The 19,632-nt window shown below is 43.1% G+C and overlaps 1 protein-coding gene across 5 annotated transcripts in view; it reads left to right on the top strand.

The window, feature by feature from the left end:
• The window catches only part of ITSN1 (intersectin 1), a 183,976-nt gene that overhangs the window by 61,512 nt on the left and 102,832 nt on the right, over positions 1–19,632 (top strand). For all 5 annotated transcript variants that reach the window (XM_084801859.1, XM_084801861.1, XM_084801858.1 and 2 more), the window contains exons 5-8: positions 4,297–4,457; positions 11,898–12,077; positions 13,430–13,526; positions 16,636–16,736. In XM_084801859.1, coding sequence (XP_084657985.1) covers positions 4,297–4,457; positions 11,898–12,077; positions 13,430–13,526; positions 16,636–16,736 — 539 coding nt within the window. The remainder of the gene's footprint in view (positions 1–4,296; positions 4,458–11,897; positions 12,078–13,429; positions 13,527–16,635; positions 16,737–19,632) is intronic.

Below are 19,632 nucleotides of genomic sequence, written 5' to 3'. Positions count from 1 at the left end.
CCAAATGGAGACCAGGCTTTCAAATGCCAGAAGCCATAAGGGACATTTATCACTGGTCCCCAGCATCCCTGCTCCCTCTTCCTAGGCACCACTTCCGATGAGTGGCTGATCTCTGCTGTCAATGGCATTTCCAGAGTCATGTGCAACACTTGTTTGCTGGGTTTAGCGTGCACTTTTACTTCTGAAGTTTTATACATTTGGTGTCAATATTGTCCAGACTTACTTGCTTTGTGTGTGTGTGTCGGGGGTGGGGGAGTGTTAGTACAAAGTTAACTGGAGGAGTAACTACAAGTTGGATATGAAAAGGACGACAGAGCCAAAGCGTTTTGTTTTTGCCGAAAGCCTTGGGTAGTGGAGTAGCAGCTGGAGAGCAGCAACAGGGTTCCGCTGTGTCTGCTGCAGGGAGGGGAGAGCAGAGCGCTGATCTGCTGCGGGGAGGGGGGGTGGGGGGTGGGGGGGGAGGGCAGAGCGCTGATCTTTGGGAGTAGCTGTGTTTCCAGAACTTCCTTTGAGTTCTCCGTCAAGTTAGGTTTTGTTAATTCAGGAAAAAAGTCTTTTTGAGAACTTTAGACTAGATGTTCAGGCAGATGTTGGGCCTACGCTGGGTGCCTTAATGTGAAGCTCCAGAACGGAGGAGTTTCTTTCTCCTTGCCCGAGGAAGTGGGAGGGGTTTTAGAAGCACTAAATTATTCTAATTAAATTCCTATTAAAAAGTCTCTTCTCCCTTTACCTAAGAATCTCATATTGAATATTTCTAGTTTCCACCAAGAATGCTTTTCAAGAGAGCCGTGTAGGGGGTGGGATGTGGGCACCTGCCTGCTTCTTTATTTAAAGGTAAATAAAGCATGCACATTTCTGTTAACTGGAATCTTTTCCCCCTGTAAAACATTTGAAGTAGCTGAGCATGTTGGAAACGCTTTGCAGAACAAGGAAGGATTGTCACGCTATGTGTGTTTTTTAGATCTGGACGTTCTTGCAAAATAAGACAACTCGTTGGCCATGAGGTTCCTGTCATGAATAAAGATGCAGAGCCCAGTCAAGCAGACTTTTATAATGCAACACTCTGACCTGCTTGAGTTTAAGCCAGAGGCACAAGATTTATTCAGGATCATGAGATTCTGTCAACGCTGGTATTTATTTTAGCAGATAAAGGCCAAAATAAAACTCATCATTGGCCCAGAAGATGTGGATTAAGGCTTGAAAACTAAACTAAACAAAACACTGGGACCTTTTCTTTCAAGTGACCGTGGACTTAGCTCAGCAGCAGAGCTCTTGTACAACACGGAAGAGGCAGTGATAACATTAATAACTAGTTAATGAACCGAGGCACCTACCAGTAGGCATGTTAGAGCCTGTAATCCTAGTACCTAGGGCAGGAGGAGCAGGAGTTTGCTGTCAGTCTCTCTAGTGAGTAGGGCTAGCCTGGGCTACATGCAACCCTGCCTTAAAAGGAAATAACCAAGTAAGTAAGTTAGACCACTAGCCAAAAAGCCGAAGAGTCGGTCCAACCAGTGAAGGACTCAAGCTGTTTCTCTAAACATAGAACTTAGTGCAAATACGTTTAGTTCTCTAGTGTCTTAACTGGTAGAAAAGATTATTAAAAATCCTGGAAAAGAAAGATAATGTTCTATGTTTCTTTACTTAGGTTATTGTGTTAGTGACATGCCTAAAAAACTTAGCAATGTAATTAAATGTGGCATAAATGACTAATAAAAATATGTGCATGTGTTATGTAGCCTGGGCTGGTCTTGGATTTTCGGTGTAGTCCAGAAATGACCTGGAACTCTTAATACTCCTGCCTTCGTGAGTGGCGAGATTTTAGGCTGGTGGCAGTACACCTGGCTTTAAAATACTCCGTATGCTTAAAATAAACACCTAAAATAGATATCTAGAGAAATATGCTACTTATAATTCTGGTAAAAATTATAAAATTTCATAGAATATATTTATCAATAAAATTGAATGAAGAAAGTGTGATATATGAAGAAAATACTGTCTTATTTAAAGGAAATGGAAGAAATGAAAAGATGTATTATTTTCCTTTCTGGGAAAACTACTGTGTATATACATATTATACTGTGTATAGAAGAAAACAGTGTGTGTGTGTGTGTGTGTGTGTGTGTGTGTGTGTGTGTGTGTCGGTATGAGTGTGAGTTCCAGGTTATTGTGTGAGTGCTGGGAAACAATCTGGTGTCCTAAAAGAGCCATTTTTCTTTAAAATAAAAATAATTTTTAAAAATCCATATGATTGTTTTCCCAGTACATATGTATGTATCACATGTATTCAGTACCTGAGCAGGCCAGAAGAGGGCGTCAGATCCCCCCAAGAACTGCAGTTACAGACAGTTATAAGCAACCATGTAGGTGCTTGGAAGTCTACCTGGGCCCTCTGCAAGAGCAGCCAGCAGTCGTAACAGTTGAGCCATCTCTTTAGCCTTTGTATTTTGTTTTTGTTTATGAAACAGGGTCTGTTTATGAGACAGGGTCTTTGACTGGGATCTAGGGCTCACCAGTGAGGCTAAGATCAATGGCCAGCAAGACCGAGGGTGGATCTGCCTGCCTCCATTTTCTTAGAAGAAACTCGCAAGCATACACCGCCATGCTTGGTGCTGGGGTTTCAGATCCTATTGGTCATGCTGCAAGCTGTTGACCAGCTTTGCTCTCTCCCATACCAAAGCCAATTCCTTTAACAAGGAAAAGCAGAGCGGGCCATTAAGCTACTGAGACGCCATCACGTCACATCACATTGACCTGGAGCTGCTTCAGGAAAGCTAATCTGGAAGTGTCTCACTCCATAAGACTACTGCAGAGAACGGGTTAGTTAATACTGACTGAAAGTGTGCTTGTGTCTGGAGGAGCTGTGGTTGATCATGGGCTAACATACACACACCAGTGAATTACAAGTTAGGTTGAGGATTAAGATGTAACAAAACAAATGAAAGACTAAAAACTTAAAAGCTGATAAAAAATAAGTACTTTGTGTATGCAGTGTATAATTTCTACACAGTGAAGATCCATACGAAATCAGTAGACTAATTTGTTTTGTTTTTGAGACAGGGTTTCTCTGTGTAGCCTTGGCTGTCCTGGACTTGCTTTGTAGGCCAGGCTGGCCTCGAACTCACAGATCCACCTGCCTCTGGAGTGCTGGGATTAAAGGTGTGTGCCACTACCACCCAGCTTAGTGGACTAAAATTTTAAGACTCACTAATTTGCAATTAAATAGTTAATATTCTGTATAAGGAATGCTTCTAAACTCAGAAGAAAAATAACCCACCAGGAAATTTGGCAACGTTTAGAACAGGCAGTTCGTAGAACAATAAATCCAAGTGGGCAGGAAGCACGGGGAGAGAGGAGCCCAACTCTCAGCAGGGGTCACGAGGGCCACGACTGCAGCAGGGCCTGAGCTCCTGTCTGAGCTGACAGCGCTCCCCTGCCTGTTTGATGGTCTTTATTTTTCAAAATCACGGTGCTGACTTCTACAACCGCTATCACTTTTAGAGAACTTTAGTTTTTATCGCAGGGCATACTTTTTGTTGTGTGGCATGTTTTCATTCATGTGTAAAAGAAGTGAAGCGGAATGTTTTCTCATGTTGTCATGAGTATGCACAGTCGGGTGGGTAAAGTAGCTTCCGGTGCAAATCTAAACCCTTCCCTGCCTTTTGCTTCCTTTTCCATGAGAGAAAGTGCTGTTTGGAAACTCAGTACAAACCACACGTGGGCCATGGATGCCTGAGGATCGTTTTGAAACAGCAAGCACACTCAAACACTAGCTTGAAGAACTCTCACAGCACAGTAGTGTCCCAGAATAGGAAAGCATGCCAGGCCGTCTCCCATGGACGCAGAAGGCCACAGAGGAAGTGGGATTTAACTGAGCATCCCTGGAAATAACACTACTCCAGATCCAATTTAATTACACTGTAATCATATAATAAATTTATCCTTTGGGATTACCCTGTGTAATTCAATGGTTTGTAGAATTGTGTCACCACCACCCCTATCCAATTTTAGAGCTCTTTAAAAACTAAAATATAATCTCTTTAAAAGTAAGAAATCTTCAAATTCAGGCTGAAAGTTCCTCAGCATCTCTATGTACAGAATAACAGAGTGCAAGGCACCATACAGCCACAGAAAATATGCTAGCTTCTATAATGCTCCCCGCAGCGAGGTAAAGATGTTTCATTTAGTTTCTTCTCTAGGGGTGAAGGAGCCACTTCTTTTGTTTGTGACTGAGGAAGTGGTGTTGGGAAGATTCTTTTGTGGTCGCTGTTGTCTGGAGTCTGTGCTGCTGGTTTGCAGGGCACTCGCCGACATGAACAATGATGGAAGGATGGATCAAGTGGAGTTTTCCATAGCCATGAAGCTTATCAAACTGAAGCTGCAGGGCTACCAGCTCCCCTCCGCACTCCCGCCTGTCATGAAACAGCAGCCAGTTGCTATGTCCAGTGCACCAGCATTTGGTAAGTCTAAAAATGAATTGGTTCCTATATTTTGTTGTATGTTTTAAAAACGGATACTTTCCCTTTTCTCCCCTCAGAAATAATGAGGTTTGGGGCTAGTTTTACCTAAAAATTGACAGCCTTCAGAAAGATGATGCTGTCCACATTGAACCTGGGGGTGAAAGGTCATTGCAGTGCTTCTGTTTAAGGAGCATCCCGCACTCGGCTGCTGCCGCTCCATCTCCTGGCTGTTCACATCATGTTGTTTCCCAGAGTCTTTGCTACTCCACACCCTTCTCATATACCTCTCCTTCAAATTCATGGCCTCATTTTTCATTAATTGGTGGTAGTGGTGGTGGTGGTGTGTGTGTATGTGTCTGTGTATTCTAATTATGTAAATACAACCTACTTATTCTGTATAGTTACTTATGTGTGTTTTCAGAGCTACCACCGGTTGACCTGTTGGTATACTTTCTGAATTCCTTACTTGGCTGAATTTCTTTGTGTAGGGTTGAGCCTCCTGCTCCTCCCCGCCCATCCCACCTTACACTTTATTTAGCATGTCTATTGTTATTGTCCGTGTTCAGCTCACGTTTCAGCAACCATGTTGGTAAGCAACCATGTTGGTAAGACTTCATGGGTGTAGCTTCTAACATTCCAAGAGACAGTCTCACAGCAAACTCCCCGATCCTCCGACTCTTACAATCTTCCCACCTCATCTCCCACAACGATATCTGAGCCTGAGTTGACAGAGCTATATTAGAGATTGGTCTGTTGGGACTGGATTCTAGAACTCTGCAGTTTGATTGGTTGAGGCTTTCTGTAATGTCTTCCTCTGTTGCAGAAAGACGTTTCCTCAATGAGAGTGAAGACTACACTTCTCTGTGGGTGTAAGGACAAATAGTTAGACTGTGGGTAGCGAGTGCGCTCATTTAGTAAAGTGGCACTTAGAGTGTCTCTAGGACGCATGGCTTCACTAGCTTTGCGGAGTTGGCTAGGTTCCCAGTACCAGGTATGATTTCCCTCATGTTGAGTGGGTCGTAAATCCACCTAGAGAGCTGTTGGTTACCACCAGTGTGAGTGTGCCACTCCTGCATCCTTAGTGGAGTGTTACTGAACCAATGCTAGTCATCGTTGTGGTTTGTGGGTGCCACAGTTGTAGGACTGTTGGCTGCTTCTCTCCTTTGGAAGCTCGCATAGTGCCTTCCTGCACCTAAACGTTCAAATCCTCTCAACACGGTGCCATTAAACTTTCAAAACAGCCTATGAGTGACGTTATAAATTCAAACCATGATACTATATATTGTTTCCTTTGGGGACCTTTGGCTACAAGGCTGGTTCTTCTGAGAGGAAGGTATGAGCTTGGAGAGATGGTCAGGTTAGAAGGACAAGGGTCTATGAGAAGAAACACAAAGCTACACGTGGGCAAAGTCTAGGAAGAACACAAGTGAACAGAGTAGTAATAGCCCTTAGCCTCAGGTTAGCCAGCCTATGCAATGGGCTTCGTACTGAGTCCTTGAAGGTCCTTACAGCTAATTGTTTAGGACTCATGAGTTAAAATAGGTAAGGCATGTTTGGTTTTAATTTGGACTCTTCCAAAAAAAGACTGCACAGTAAAAAAAGATGTCTCATTTCGTCTTTTCCCCCTAAATTTGGGTGCAGTTCTTTCTCTGATACTTATTTGTTTTCTCTTTTTCTGCTCTGTGATTTTCAGTGTTTTCAACATTGCTGTCCTTTTTGAGGCACTTCTGAGCTCACTGTGTCGTGTCTTACAGTTGTTTATATCCCTTGCACGGGCAGCTGGAGCCTGCACACCAGCCGTAACTTTTCTTAGGCGCTTTCCCGGTTCTTCTCACCTTGTCCTCATCACATCAACATTCTCAATAAACTGATTTCAAGAGAGTAAACAAACAGGACGGCTTAAAAGACATTAAAAGTACAGAAGTCCATCAAGTTTACTGGAAGAGCTAGTGTTTGCTGGTGTTTCCAGTCCCACTCTCAGCTCTATTCAGATGGTTATAGAGCAAGCTCATATTAGCCTTATATGCTTTCTTTTGGAAAGCAGTAAAACAGCCTTGCCATTGAATCTGAATAAGTGGGGGTAAGTTGAGAAAGTCACCCAGTGTTAGGGAGGTGTACCAGGTTTTAGGGAGGAAGGGCAGTGAAGGCATGTGGAATCAAATTTTGGTGTGATCTGTTGTGGTGGTTTGAATAGGATTTTACACACACACACACACACACACACACACACACACACACACACACACACGTATGTCCTATAGACTCATGTGTTTGAGTAGTTGATCATAGGGAGTGCCACAGTTAGGAGGTGTGGCCTTATTAGAGGAAGTGTGTTGCTGTGGAGTCAGGCTTTGAGATCTCCTATGCTCAAGCTATGCCCAGTCTCCGGCGCCTTCAGACCAAGATGTAGAACGCTCAGCCCCTTCCTTAGCACCGTGTTCTCCACCATGATGATAATGGGCTAAATCTCTGAAAATGTAAGCCAGCTCCAGTTAAATGTTTTTCCTTATAAGAGTTGGCGTGGTTGTGGTGTCTCTTCACAGCAGTAGAAGCTGACTAGGACGTGTAGCATTGAAAGCACTGCAAATGAAGACCGAGGAGCATGAACAGGAAATGCTGAGTTCCTAGAGCCAGGAAAGGGTTTAAAGGAGAAGGGAGGGGGCCGCTGCCTGAGTTGTTCCTGGGAGACGAGGCAAGCAGAGGAGGGGAAAGTGGTGACTGCATGTGACTTGTGGGCACCTGACCTTGACCGTGTGAGTGCCTATGAGGTCATTGCCTGTGTAGAGGCTGGAGGGAGGGCGTGGCTGTGAGATGGTCAGCTGAGATGCCCCAGCAATACAGAGCAGGAGGCCCCAGTGGGTGCAGGATCCCAAGAATTAAGAATACGCACCATTGGAGGTGATGGCAACCATACCCAGACTCCAGTTAATATATTTTTTTTTTTTTACCAGAAAATGATTCAAGCACTTGGGAGACAGAGGCAGGAGGATTGCTGCAAGAAGGCCAGCCTGGCCTATATAGTAAGGTCCAGGCCATTCAAAGATACACAGAGAGACCCTGTCTCAGTGAACAAACAATGTACTCAATTGATGAGAGTCTTTATAATTGGGTTGTTTTGTTTTTGTTCAGTTGTCATATTGGGAATCAAACTCTGGATCCTGTCACCCTAGGCAGGTATTCTGCAATAGGGCTAAAACAAAAACTGAGCTGGGAACGGCGGCGGCACAGGCTTGTAACAGCAGCGTCTCGAGGCTAGGACTGCTGCCAATTCAAGGGCAGCCTGGGCTCCAGAAATGGTCTCAAAGCAACCCCCCCTCCGCAAAAAAAAATGATAGCACCCTAATATAAGAAGAGTTTGGAGACTTGTATGATGTTTGTGCCATCTGGTGATGATGATGATGATCTTCTTCTTTTCCTCCTCCTCTTCTTCCTCCTCCTCCTCCTCCTTCTCCTTCTTTTATGGTTTTTTTGAGACAGAATTTCTCTGTGTAACCTTGGCTGTCCTGGACTCACTTTGTAGACCAGGCTGGCCTCGAACTCACAGAAATTCACCTGCCTCTGCCTCCTGAGTGCTGGGATCAGAGGCGTGCACCACCCCGCCCGGCAGTGATCTTCTTTTTTAGCTGTTACCTAGTGTTTTGAGATATTGTAAGATCTTCTTACTCAGCGTCATATTCTTAAGGTTACTTGTTCCTTTTTTTAAATGAAGAATTTGTAGTTCTAGAGATGAGGTGTCTTGGAAGTTTGCCTCTGTCAACCTTTTGAAAGTCTTAAAAGATTTAGATGGTGATTAGCTGTTGTTTTAGCACACTAAAATCTAGCAACAGAATTAGCCTGATACACATTGATATAAGTTGATATGAAGTTAATCTGATTGAGGTGAGATGTGTGTAAGTATTGATGGTGGGTGTGGCCTGTGAATGTCCAAATGTCTGTAAATAATGAATTTATACCTAAGTTTGAAATTTTCTTCTCTTTGTTGTACTTTCAATACCTATAAACATTGTTAATATCGCTTTTCCAAATGAGGAGCTGCAGTTGGCATGTAGCTCAGGAATAAAACCTAAGGCTAGCATGCTTGAAGCCCTGGATTTATTCCCCAGTCTAGGGGGTTGAGGAGAGTTTTCTTGTTGAATAAGTAATAGATACCAATTGAAAATGCAAAAATCATTGAAGAAAATATTTAAAAATTACTATCCAATTACCCAGGACAATCACCGTGTCAAGTTCTTTGAGAAAGGACCCCTCTGGAACACACTGTGGCAACAGGGCTGGCATCTCACTGCCAATCCTGCTTCAGCTTATTGAGGGCTGAGAGAGCCCCATTTAAAAAGTGTAGAAGTCACAGTCACAGTTAGGAAAAGGAGATGCAAGGGGGAAGGAGGGAATTCAGTGAGGCATGTGTGGGAGCTGGAGTCTGGGTCACCCAGAGCCCTAAGCAGGCGTTAGGACAACTGTAATCCCACACATAGGAGGGAGGGTGGATCCCAAAGCAAGCTGACTGCCAGACAGTACAGCTGGTTGCTCCTGCTGCAGTGCCCTTGCCTCAAAATGTGGAGAGGCAAAGACATTCAACACACATACAAACACACACATGTATTTACACTTCCACATGTGCATAAACATAGGGAAAAACTGAGCAAAGGAATACAAGCAAAATGTGTTACTCTGCCACAGTGCAGCAGGCAGAAGGAAGAAAATTGTAATGGAGAAAGATAAGCAACAAAGTAATTGGTAGTAATTCCTAAGAAAAGAGATCCAGCCAATCAGAGCACTGTGCTTCTGAAAGCCTCTAAGGCAGGCCTAAAAGAGCTGGAGCAGTCCAGTTTCCACAACCCCCTACTCACACGGATTTGTCTGCTGTGTGGGGACCTGAGTTTTATCTCTGGCAGAGACTGGATATTCCAGAAAACAGGACTCACATACAAATGAGCAACAGAAGGATTTGAGTAGCTGACATTACTCCACTCTGTGGACAGTGGCACCACAGGATGCTGTGGACGTGATACAGGACTTCAGAGACCAATTTAAACCCAAGACTTAGACATACCAGAAGCGAGGGGCCAGGGCTCAGCAGAGAATGAACAACAAGGGCTGGAGAGACGGCTCAGAGGTTAACAGCACTGGCTGCTTCCCAAAGGGCCTGAGTTCAGTTCCCAGCAACCACATGATGCCCCACAACCATCTATAATGAGATCTGGTGCCCTCTTCTGCCCTGCGGGCATTACATGCAGGCAGAATACTATATACATAATAAATAAATAAATTTAAAAAGAATGAACAACAAACTTTAATTCTAAAAACAAAGACGCAGCTGGAAGCAACCTCAGATATGCTGTTCTGAAGGGAAATAAACCCTTTTTACATTAGAAGAAAATGAGACAGTGGATATAAAAAAGACTCAAGAAACCAATAAAAACTGAGCTTTAAAAAAAAAAAGGTGGATAAGAGTTCATGAAGAATCTCCCACTAGGGAGCAAAGCAAACTGTGCAATTAGTTCAGGACCTTTATCTTGAAATGGAAGGTTTGAAAGAAAATGCCTGAGAATACCGACCTGAAGACACAAACTCTAAGGTGTAATCTACTTTTAAACGTATTTGAGCACATAGAAAAGGAAATCATGTGGTTCATGAGGAAAATAGATTAGCTTCAGGCGTTGACAGCAGTGGTTTGTTGTAAAAGAAAATTGAGTAACATCTTAGGGAAAGAATGAGCCAAGGATTTTTAATGTCCTGAAAAATTAATTTTCAAATGGGGCACACACCAACTTACCATCGTGTAAGGTCTGGAGGGTCTGCCGGTCTTCTTTCATCTGTTCTGTCGCCTGGTATCTGTTCACTCACCTACCTGCTCTGTGTACCCATCTACCTACCTGTCTTTCTCTTTCCTCTGTCCACCTAGATGGTCTAAAAACAAGAATTAATCCCACCAACAGTGACATCTCCAGATTGTGGGCTAGAAATAGCATTTTCTGCTATAGGAAACCAGGATTTCTTAGAAAATAAATCCGATTATAGACATGAAATATGAAATATCCAAGATGAACTTGGAAAGTGTGTTCTTTGACAGTGGTCGCTTAGGAGGCTGTCAAGGGAGGGGCAGTAGAGCAGTCACAGGGCCAGCTCTGTGCCCAAAGGAGGACCTTGAAGCTTCAGGGCAAGCTTAGTAACAATACACACTTACTAGTGCCTTGAACTCTTGACCTCCAGCCTCTACTCCCAAGTGCTAGGATTATAGGCAGCAGCAGCACTCTCAGCTATGCCTTACGAGAATGTTTTGCCTTAGGAAACTATGAAGCTGTTAAAGTGGAGACAAATATAAAAGATAAGGGCATTTGTCTTAGTTCTAATAATCTTTTGTTGGTTAGAACAATTTATAAAGAAATATTTTCTCTCAATAAATATTTGGTTATTATATTAAATGTAGTATATATTGAAAGGCAGGTAAAATGACTGATTTGTTGTTCCCTTTATATTTTGATGATGATGATGACGACGACGACGACGATGATGATGATGATGATGATGATGATTTTCCAGACGGGATTTCTCTGTGTAATAGCCCTGGTTGTCCTGAACTCGCTTTGTAGACTAGGCTGGCCTTGAACTAATAGAGATCCACCTGCCTCTACCTCAAGAGTGCTGTGATTAAAGGAGTGCACCACCTACTCACAGCCTTAGTACCTTTTTTTAATTTGTAAACTTTATTATGTTTTAAGAACTTCCAAATAAGTAAAAACATCACATAAAAATTAACCAGACCCAAAATCTATACAGTATATTTGTTGCTTTTAAACTTACTGTTATTACTGTTTTGTTTTGCTTTAAACACAAACCTGAGGTGGCTCAGGCTGGACTCAAACTCTCTATGCAGCTGAGGGTGACCTTGAGCTTACAGTCTGGATCAGAGGTTACATACCGTTTTTTAGCGTTCTGGGATTGTGAGCGAGTGCCTGCACACTAGGCTTCTGTGCTGCTGATGGTGTAGACTTGGAAGCCACTTCACCAGCTGAGCTGTCTCCCTGACTCCAGTGCAGTCTGAGGAGTCCCTCTTCAAGCTGAGTGTACAGTCTTTCTGTTGTTGTTCCCCCAAAGCATAGTGTGAATTACAGAGAAACTCTCAACACTGACATGAGTAAGAGAACTCGCCTTGTGATTTTTTTTTGATGTAATTTTTTGTACCTCCAGCTGTTTAACCCGAGAGTATGTGTAATTAATTAAATTTATTTATTTATTGTGTAGTGTTGAGTGTGGAAGGCAGAACTGTGTGTGTAAGCCAAGCAAGCACTTAGGCGAGCTGTGCTCTCAGTCCTGTAATCATTTTATGTGGGGATGTGTTGCATCTGGGACAAGGTTTTCTTCCTCTGGTTGTACTGGGTTAAATGTCATTCAACGTTACCATGTGACTGGCTGAGTGTTGCTGGGGCTCTTTTCTTCTAGGTATGGGAGGAATTGCCAGCATGCCCCCACTCAGCGCTGTTGCTCCAGTGCCAATGGGCTCCATCCCCGTTGTGGGAATGTCTCCACCCTTAGTGTCCTCTGTCCCCCCAGCAGCAGTGCCTCCCCTGGCTAACGGAGCACCTTCCGTCATACAGCCTCTGCCTGCGTTTGCCCATCCTGGTACGTGCCTGTGTATAGACTTACGTTTTGCTGTTCTTTCTCACATGTTTTGTCACTTTCTAGTTGTATGTAAATGATATTTTATTATAAAGGAAAAGATTATAAATCTCCTAGTTGATTTCTCATTTCCTCCCAGCATGACATGCCGCATGCTAAGAACAGGAGGAGAGAGAGTGAATGCCATTGTGGAACTCGGGCCTCTGTAGACAATGAGAACCTAGCGGTGAAAGCCAAGAAAGAGCTCACTTGCCTTCAAGGGCCTGATAAGAGCAAGGAAGGTTGAGCAGTATTTGAATATTTTGTATTTTCATGTGTCAGTTACTCTTTTCTCTATGTGAATTGCTGATACACAAGCCTGTCCTCTATGAATAGAATTCCATGGTGAAGAAATGTGAGCGTTGTTAACAAGTAGAATGAACTGGGCAGAATAGGGAAGGGAGCCAGCTAAATGGCCAGATATATTAAGCTCACAGTATTAAACGCTTGCTTAATTGAAGGGAAAGATGTAGTTATTTTAGTTCCTGGTTTAGTTCATTTCATCTTGAGACTTGATTCAAAGTCTTTTCCTATAATTGAAAGAAAACATCAACTGTAGATATGGAAAGCTTGATCTAACAAATCATAATGAGTTCATAGCAATGTGGGATTCTTTTTAAAATTCAATAGTGTCTAATATTTCAGTATTATATTTGTGTCACTGTTGCTGCATCCGAGGCAGCCTGCGCGCGCGCGTGTGTGTGTGTGTGTGTGTGTGTGTGTGTGTTTTCTGTCTGTCCGGTGCAGTCCTTCACGTAAGACTGCAGATCTGACAGCCGCAGACATGGTTCATGCAACTGCCCCAGTGGGGCAGTACACCCACATGCTGTCTTGTTTTCTTCTGAGCAGTGGCGAGTGTTAAAGACACTAGGCAAGATTAGGGTGGAGGCTATGGCTAGACTCAGGTCAAGTAAGAATCACACACTGATCGGGCCCTCCCAGCATGCTGGTTATCTGGCCGTGACTGGGCAACCTGTGACTTCTTGGCTGCTACGTCTAGAATTAATATTTTAGTTCCTTTGATGGCAAGAAAATTATGTCTTACTAGAACAGTTCCTACAAAATGTGATACGAAATGTTCAGTGAACTTTTCTGGATGTCAGCTTTACGACTCAGTCAGGTGATTCTCAGAAGAACATACAAATCTAGGAATGTTTTTGCCAAGAAGACAGAGCAAAGCAGGAGTATCTGTGACTCTATGCTGGAGAAAAAAGAGGGTGGCCACCGCTTCAGGCTTTATGACTCAGTGTTTAGACGCTTTAAATATGGAACATTTTTTAATAGAATTAAAAGTATCCAATATTTTATTTTTACAGCAGCCACATTGCCAAAGAGTTCTTCCTTCAGCAGATCTGGTCCAGGGTCACAATTAAACACTAAATTACAGAAGGCACAATCGTTTGATGTAGCCAGGTAAGACTCCTTCCCCCCCCCCCCCTTTCTTTTTCTTTTTTCATTTGTTTGGTTTTTCAAGGCAGGGGTTCTCTGTGTAGCCTTGTCCTGGACTCACTTTGTAGACCAGGCTGACCTCGAACTCACAGAGATCTGCCTGCTTCTGCCTCCCAAGTGCTGGGATTAAAGGCGTGCACCACCACTGCCCAGGTAAGAATGCTTTTTGTAAATGGGAAGGTTGCTTAAATTTGGTTCTCTTTAAATGACTTTCGTCTGTCTTAAATTTGTTTAAGATTTATTTTATGGGTTTGATGTTTTGCCTGCTTGTACTTACGTGTATATGTGTGTATGTGCACTGTATGCCCGGTGCCCGCAGAGGTTAGTAAAGGCTGTGATCTGGGTGATGGAAATTGAACTCACATCCTCTACAAGAGCAGCAAGCGCTCTAAACCACGGAGCCATTTCTCCAGCCCCCATCCTTTATTTTTACTTTGTTTAATTTTGTAGAATGCTAATAACACCTTTTAACATTCTGAGAATGCTATTAGAATTCATCATTTATTTACTGCAGAGATCACAAATCAAGAACATGCCATTTTCCTAATTTAAAAAAAAAATACAGTGGTACAGGCTGAATGTGCTGTTCTGTGGTAGAGAGCTTGCCCAGCACATGCCAGGAGCTGTGTTTATATTACCAGCACCAGAAAAGAAATAAAATTAGATGGACTAGAATAGACTCTGGGGAGCAAGAAAAGCCAATTAGTGATCTTGAATTAATCATTTAAAAGTTTATGAATTTTTTATATGAGATTTGAACCAAAGTTGGACTTGCTTTTAATGCAGCCATACTCGTAGTCTGTCTGACATTGTAGTAGAACACTGGTAAACAATGATTTTAATAAAGTGAGTTATTTAGATTAGTGTTCACACTCATCATGTGTGTGGCTCAGCTTTGAGAGAATCTCATTGCTTACGTGGCTAACCATAGTTTTGTATTGTCCTGTATTGTTTCTTTCTCCCCTAATTTTTCCTAGAACTGAGATTTAAACTCATGTTCATATTAAATTTCCTCCCTGTCTCAAGCTGAAGTTTCATGTGTTTTCAACTTCTCTCACATGATTGTGGATTCTACCTTAAAATTGCTTCATGATGCTAGGATGACTTATTGTAGGTTAGGAAATTTTAATGCTTTTAGATAGTTGAGTTTTTCATGTGGGCAGTGATCTTTTCAATAATGGGAAGTTGTAATTTTTTGTGATGGTGCTACCTAACTTTTAGGTCACATGCTCCTTAAATTCTTATCTGCTTAGACTCTCAGGAATGTGGTAGAAAGCTGTGGCCTGATAAGTATAATCTGAAAGAGTGTCTGTGTGCAACACCCTTTCTCTCTGCAGTGCAGTGGAAAGATAGTTGGGGTTTAATAAATAGGCAGGAGTTGGAATCTGCAAAACAGTAGTTACACAAAATGAGAGAAGTGCTGCAGAAGTACTTACAGCAGAGCCCGTCGCGGTAAGTGTTTTCATTAAGAAACTTACAGGAATTAAAGAAGGTGGTTTTGTGTGGTTCCTTTTCAAGTGTTGCTAACTTGACTCTCAGGAACTTTGCATAGTGTAATTACATGGACACCACACGTGTTAGTAAATGACAACTAAAGCTTCAGGTGTGTGGTTAAGATCTTGATGTGTGTGTGTGTCATGGATCTCTAAGCATGGAAGGAGATTACGTATGACGCCCTATCATCTCCCTTCACGTGGGTGCCACCCCTCGGCCTCCATTGTTTAAATTGTTTGACTAGACAGTGGACTCCTACAATCTGTCTGTGTCAGTGTGATACTTGTGTGGTCTGCGGTATCTGCAGAAGGAGCTTCCAGGAGTAGCTTGCCCAGACTTACTGCTAGCAGGGTTTCCTCAGGTCAGTGTTGAAGCTCACTGGCAAGGAGACGTTGGTGTTGGATTACAGTCAAGGGAGTGGAGCTCTGTCCATGACTGTCCCCTGGTTTGCCAGGACCCTGGCGTATCCCGTTTCCTTTCTGGGAGGTTTTCCATTTGCTAGGAATTTGAACCTCCCAGCAGGAAATATTTTACTTCATTAGGAAGTGGGTCCTAAGGACAGTGAGATGCTCAGAGGTGAGAGTGCTTGCCTCCAAATCTGAGGGCCTGGGTTCAAGTCTCAGGACCCACAAGGTGGGCAGAGAGAACCAGCTCCTGCACACTTTCCTCTGGCCTCACGCATGTGCCGTGGCACAGGTGCATTTTCTGTCTTACACACACACACACACACACACACACACACACACACACACACACACACACCTTGATAGATAAATAAATGGAAAAAAGAAAAAAGAAATGAGTCCATATTTTTGTTGTAGAGAAAGATACTTATCTTTTCAAAGTGTTCTTTTTTTTAATTTTGTTTTTGGTTTTTTGAGACAGGGTTTCTCTGTGCAGCCTTGACTGTCCTGGACTCGCTTTGTAGACCATGCTGGCCTTGAACTCACAGCAGTCCACCTGCCTCTGCTTCCTGAATGCTGGGTGAAGTGTACTTTCAAAAAGGCAATTGGCAGTATACAATGCCCCAATTCTGGGGATATTTTCCATATGATATTGGAACCTTTAGATTATTCAGTTTTATGTAGAATATGATATAGTCACCTGATCTGTTGTTTTGCTTTTTGTATCAGAAGAAAACAGTTTAGTTATTTTAAAGGTTTTCATGTGTGTGTGTGTGTGTGTGTGTGTGTGTGTAGGCGTGCACACGCAGATGCGTACTCATGTATGTGTACAGATGCCCTCAGAAGCCAAAAGAGGGTATTAGTTCCTGAGCTGAGTCACAGGCAGTTGTGAGCTGTGTAACATTGGTGCTGCCAGCTGAACCTGGGTCCTCTGAAAGCAAGCACTCTTAACTGCCGAGCCATCTCTCCAGCCTCTAATTTATCTCTTTTGAAAGCTGTTTGTAACTTAAGAAATGTAGTTAAGAAAAACCCTGCAAATGTAGCTTAGTGGCAGGACTTTCCCTCCCTTGCCAGGAGGGAAAAGGAAACACTGCTAACCTTAGATAGACAAGTTATTGATCATCAGCAAGCTGTCTCTTACGTTATGTCACCCTCTCCTTCCTCTTTCCCCACAGTGCCCCTCCAGCAGCAGAATGGGCTGTGCCCCAGTCATCAAGACTAAAATACAGGCAGCTATTCAACAGCCACGACAAAACCATGAGTGGACACCTAACAGGTATTTACAAACAAAAATTTAGTGGAATACAGTTACTGATTTAAATACGGATTGTTTCTAGATGCTGAGTCAAGAGTATTTTCCAAACAACTTCTCCATTTACTTATTTCTAAGTAGGTTCTCATTGTCTCTGCTATGCTGTGTTTTCAGCTACTGATAACTCCACCCGTCGTTACCTTATTCTCCTCTGCTTCTGGTCTTCACCCTAGTGCCTGCTGGTAAGATGGAGCATAGACCAGGAACCCTCTTGCACAGATAAATGGGTCAGCAGCAAAGCAAATGGTGCTGTGAACAAAGCATCCTGAGCTTCTGAGGTGCACCTTTGTGCTAAAGGAGCTGGTACCTGCCTCAGGCTTTGAGGCTGGCGCAGGGTAAAGGGTGTGGGATTAAGGAACTCTGCTCTATTATGATTGGCTGGTGTTCGTCTTCGTCTGTGAAAGGCTAGAAATTAGTTTCTAGGCTCTCAGTCAGTTTTTTAAGCATATTGGTTCTGTGATCCGGGTCAGAAGGATCAAGAAGCACCTTAGGTGCCATCCAAGTTTTTATTGTGAGTACTAAAACGACCAAATTAAATGCTGTGTAGAGAGCAGTCTTTACTAAAGGCAAATAGAGACCGCTCGTAGCTGCTCAGTCCTGACAAGTGTGAAAGGGAAGGAGAAAGAGCTGACTGGGCAAACTGTTATGCACAGAACACAAAACAGTTTTGAAGCATTTGAGTCCTATCCACTCCTCTAGCAGCTTACTGAGACACGCTCATGGTAGACTTCGGCAGTCAGAAGAGTGTTGTTTAGGTTTTGGTGTGAGAAGTGACTCTCTTTACCACATAGAGCTAAGCCTTACCCAGTCGTGGGCCAGTGTCCCATGGAACCAGGAAGAGCTCATCCAGAGCTGGAGTAGGGTCATGTCCAACCCTGGAAATCTTGTGGGGGTCCCTCCCTTCCCTGCCCCAGGCCTGCGTGTGCTGGTTCACAGCCCCCACCTCTGCCACTCTTGAGGTCACAGGTTAAACTTCCTCTTTTCTTATTAGGTCATGTCCAACAAGCACCTGGAATTCCTCTTCATGCAAAGGAGTCATTCCCAGCACCTTAGCCCCTGCCAATGATGGACACTCACCCCGAAAGCCTCTGCCCACTCCTCAAAGGTTTAAATAGCCTTTGTCCCCCCATCCCAATGAAGCCTGTCTCCCCAGAAGTCTGTTCCCGCCTCACATTCCCTCTCAGGCCAGGCCACCAGTCATGCCTCTGTTGAGGGAAAGAGCAGAGAAGGAAGGACACCCAGGGAAGCGGTACCTCGTGGTGGAGTGTACAGCTCACTGGAAATTGCCTGCCTAGCCTCTGTGGCTTCTCGGCTCAACCTGTAACATTTTAAGTTCTGGTCCTTCGCATGTTGCCTTGCTCTTGCTTATGCTCATACCTTTTGCTTCCAGATGGGAGGTTGGTCCTTGTTATTAAACAACGACTGGAGGAAGGCTTCGGCCTGCGCTCCTCTTAACCCTGTCCCCACGGTAGATCTCAGCAGTCACCTCAGATAAGCCATCCACCTGAAGGCAATAGAAGTGCTAGCCAGTTCTCTACGTGCATGCTTTTCCTGAAGTAGCAGCTCTCAGTGCTTTTAGGTAGTGTACACACACACACACACACACACACACACACACACACACTCAGTGCAGGCACTGAAGAAATGCTCAGTAATGGCATTTGAGTGGGTGTGTTTGACACTGTTCTCCATACACACTCAGTATTTCTTTAGAACATTATTGGTACTAGTTGTTAGCTAATTAATAGTGTTCCATTAGAAATTCTTTCATGTTGGGATCTATTTTTTATGAATGATAAATATATTACCTGTATCCTGAAGATATGACCTGGACACTCACATAGAACCTTTAAATATTGGAGGCAAAAAGTAAGGTTTGTGTATTCCAGTTGTTCCAGCAAGCATCTAAGGTGTAATATTATCTATGAGCCAGACTGTTTTGTAGTCATTAAAGAATAAGGAATGAAAATTAATAGAGTATGTCTGAAAATGAACTAAGCATTTTTTTTTTAATTAAAAACACATAATTAGCCAGGTGGTGCTGGTTCATGCCTTTAATCCCAGTACTCGGGAGTCAGAGGCAGGCAGATTTCTGTGAGTTCGAGGCCAGCCTGGTCAACCAAGTGAGTTCCAGGATAGCCAAGGCTACACAGTGAAACACTGTCTCAAAAAACAAAACAAAACACATAATTATAGCTTCTTAATCTAGTTCAGTAGTTCTTAGCTGTGCAATTGTGATGGTTTTGTGTAGTAAGTACCAGTTAAAATACAAAAGTTGCAGGTAGTTTGTTTTTCAGTGACTCAGAGGAGAATCTAGGCTGTGCTTGTACCTGTGTTCTCATGTGTTGTCATTATTAGTCTAGGTAGCCGTGTTGATGAGCCTGAAAAAATATACACAGAAATAATACCATAGGAACTGAGCAGGTTATAATTTAGGAATCTGTTACATGTATGTAACATATATACATATATATACACACACATATATGTATGTATACACACATATTTAACAACAGTTAGGAAAATAAAGGAACAAAAGATTTTATGATATTATAATCTCAGAAAGAATATTTAAAAATAAATTATATCTTGAACAAAAGCAACAAACAAAGCAGAGAGCTAAGATACGTGGGTGCTGTATAAATGTTGAGACCCTGCTCATGCTTTCTCCTCTTCTTGCAGAGGTGTTTCACTGCTTGCTTGCCTTCTGAAATGTGAGGATGCCATTTGGTTACTCATCTGTTAAGTGGGAGAGCTAGCGTTAGTCGCCGTCGGGCACAGAGCATCAGTTCCATATAATTACATCTCCTCATGTGCTCAGGCTCCTCCCCAGACATGGAGGTGCACAGTTGCCTCTGAG

This window comes from Acomys minous (genome assembly GCF_964271855.1).
Source record: "Acomys minous genome assembly, chromosome: 11".
Taxonomy (NCBI): Eukaryota; Metazoa; Chordata; class Mammalia; order Rodentia; family Muridae; genus Acomys; species Acomys minous.
This window is presented reverse-complemented; position numbering and strand designations above follow the sequence as displayed.